This window comes from Olea europaea, chromosome 15 (genome assembly GCF_002742605.1).
Source record: "Olea europaea var. sylvestris chromosome 15, O_europaea_v1, whole genome shotgun sequence".
In the NCBI taxonomy this organism is placed as follows: Eukaryota; Viridiplantae; Streptophyta; class Magnoliopsida; order Lamiales; family Oleaceae; genus Olea; species Olea europaea.
Window position 1 is genome coordinate 682,794 of NC_036251.1, and position 2,865 is coordinate 685,658.

The 2,865-nt window shown below is 36.3% G+C and overlaps 1 protein-coding gene across 1 annotated transcript; it reads right to left on the minus strand.

The window, feature by feature from the left end:
• Window positions 1-865: 865 nt before the first annotated feature.
• On the minus strand, window positions 866-2,101 carry LOC111409752 (protein EXORDIUM-like 2). Its single transcript, XM_023039761.1, has one exon. It carries the CDS (start codon window positions 2,059-2,061, stop codon window positions 1,156-1,158), a length of 906 nt encoding a protein of 301 aa, XP_022895529.1. The 5' UTR covers window positions 2,062-2,101; the 3' UTR covers window positions 866-1,155.
• Between the last annotated feature and the right edge of the window lie 764 nt (window positions 2,102-2,865).

Below are 2,865 nucleotides of genomic sequence, written 5' to 3' on the forward strand. Positions count from 1 at the left end.
ATTTTAATCTAAATTAAAGTCAAACAATCAATATTAATCATATATTTTATGGGTCCAATAACTTTTCAACTACTAATTTCAAAAATTTCTATCATAATCTACTAAAAAAATCTAATTTTAATCCCTACTAAACATTCTCTTAGGATTCGTTTGATTGCAAAGATGGAATTTAAATTGCCTATAAATTGTTTTACTAGGAATCGTCAATTATGGTGTTTGATTGATATAATTTTCCACGTGAAAAATGTTAAAATAAAAATGTATTTTGATGCTTGTCCGGCCTTTTTTTCATGAAAATTGTCATTTTAAGTGATATTCACTTCTACAATTGATCCTAGAATTTATTTCCATTGTCCAAAAAAGAGAGAGAGAGAGAGAGAGATCCGAAAATCATCTGTATTTTGATGTTCATTTCACTTTATTTTACATGAAAATTGTCAATTTAAGAAATATTATCTTTTATAATTGTTCCTAATATTTGTTCCCATTGTCAAAAAAAAAAAAAAATATGCAGCCAAGAAAAGGAATTCCCATCAAAAACCAAGAAAACGGGCGCGTGACGGGCAAGCCAAGAAAACCATTTGCCTAAAAAATTTTGGCTATCAAACAAGCCAAAAGTGCAAAAAATTTCCATGGAAAATTTGTGGCTAACATCAGTTTAGGTGATAGTACTATAGTCATTAAATTACAAATTTATTTAAATACAATGAACTATGATCCATTTAGTAAGACACGTAACATGTTGACACACAGATTGATATTCAACAGGAAGGGGGCTAGATAGCATTACTGTTGGGATGAAAAAATTGTCTGAAAATATTGGGGAGAAAAGTCAAATATCATTCTTATATCGGACAAAAACCTATTAAATTACTGATCAGGTCCCACAATTTTGAATAAAAAATTGAGATTTTCCCCAAAAATCAGCTCAAACACACTCTTACTACTTTTCCATTATTAAATTAAGTATTACATTTTTTTGTTTTCCAAGATTTTTCATGTGAAAAGAGAATTTAAAGTTTAAACTTAATACAAATTGACCCCCACCCCCAACCAAATTTCCAAATACAAACCTTCCATAAAGGTGAAAACCCCATTTGCATCTGCATATTTACAACCGTACATGTGCACACACTGAACCTTTCCTCGCATATATCAAACAAGTGTTGAACATTTAGATGTTTGTGGATCCCACATCGCCGGGAGCAAGTACTTCCGGCCATTCACCCCATGCGCATTGTAGCTAGCTCCAGTGGTCTTATCGGTCAAAACATTGCCGGCGTAACCCGGGTACGCGCCTGACCCGAAAACGCCTGTGCAAGCCGTCACTGCCTCTAATGGCGCCGTTGGCGGGCCCTGGAAATACCCGTTATTAAACGGGTTCGTCACTGTACCCGCCAAAACAGTAGCCAAATTAATCACCATACCGTCGACTCCTACGTCGCCGTTCGGCGCTACCAGCGACGGCGTTTGAGGCCCATAAACTGGTTGGTGAAACGGCCATGCACAGTAACCCGGGCACTGTGTCTCCGAATTCCCAACCCATGCATATGCGAACCGAGTCGGTCCACGGGTCGATCCATGTCCACCGCACCGATTCATGCAAAACCCAACAACGGAAACCTCCTTCGCCGTCAAAACAACATTAACCGACCCGCTTAAATGCCCGCCCTTAGCCGCCAAGAAAATTATATGGGAATTCTTGAGAGACTTCCCTAAGGAATAATTTTCGTCCAGGATTTGTTTCCCTACGACGAGCTTTGATGAACCAAGCGTACCACTCTTGTATTTCTCAGTAGTTTTCCACCATGTTGAAACAGAAGGCAGTGGAGCCTTTAAAGAGTTGATGGATTGCAGATAATCAACTATTATGGAGCGTTGGACGGGTGTGAACTTTCCATACCAGATAAGATTAACGGTGATGGTGCCCTTAAGAAGAGGCCCTCTGTGGTATTTCAACACAAGGGGCTGTTCTTTAACTAAAGCAGCCATTGAAGTCGAGAGGAAGAAGATGAAGAGCAAAAATATAGCGCCAGTGGCAGAATAGTAATTTAAGGCCATTTTGTTTTTGTTTTCTGATATGATTTGAAATCAAAGTGAAATTCAAGTGCAGTATTTATACACGGGGAAATAGCGAGCGTAGGTACCTATCTATAAGGTTCCAACTTCCACGTGGAGATATTAGATTGGTCAAGAGGGGTTGCCAGGTTGGAAGGTTCAGCCAATGACGTGATTGGTCAAGGAGGAAGACCATGGTGATTTCGGAATATAACCCATGCGACTGATGTTGACACGTTTGTTTAATTATTGATATTTATATCGAAACAACTGGACGCCAATATAATTGGTTTTTTCTTGTAAATAATTTGATTTATAAGAATAAAGTAAAAAGTTGAGTCGAGGTAGACCATATTAGGGCTAGTTAAAGTTGATTATATCTAGATTTGAGAAATCAGAAATGAATCGAACCAAGTTGATCGACAGTTAATTGTTTTATAATTAAACAAGATAAGTCGGATTGTTAGTCACATCACACAGTGTCAACAAAAATATCAATAAAGCTATAAGTATAGCATGATTGTGGATAATGTTATTTTTACATTCAAATTGTACATTGTTGTATAAAAATTTTGATCGTTGATTTGAATAATTGTTATTCAAATAAATGATCAGATTATATGTCACATTGTACTGTGTCAAGAAAAATGTCAATAAAATTGTAAGTGTAGCATAATTGAATACTTATTACTGCACAAGAAAATGTTTGGTTCTTTTTTTAGAATTGTCACTAGTACTATCTTTGTGTAGAGCCGCCGTGCTTACCCTTCCCCCAAAAAAAAAAAAATAAATAAATAAATAAATAAA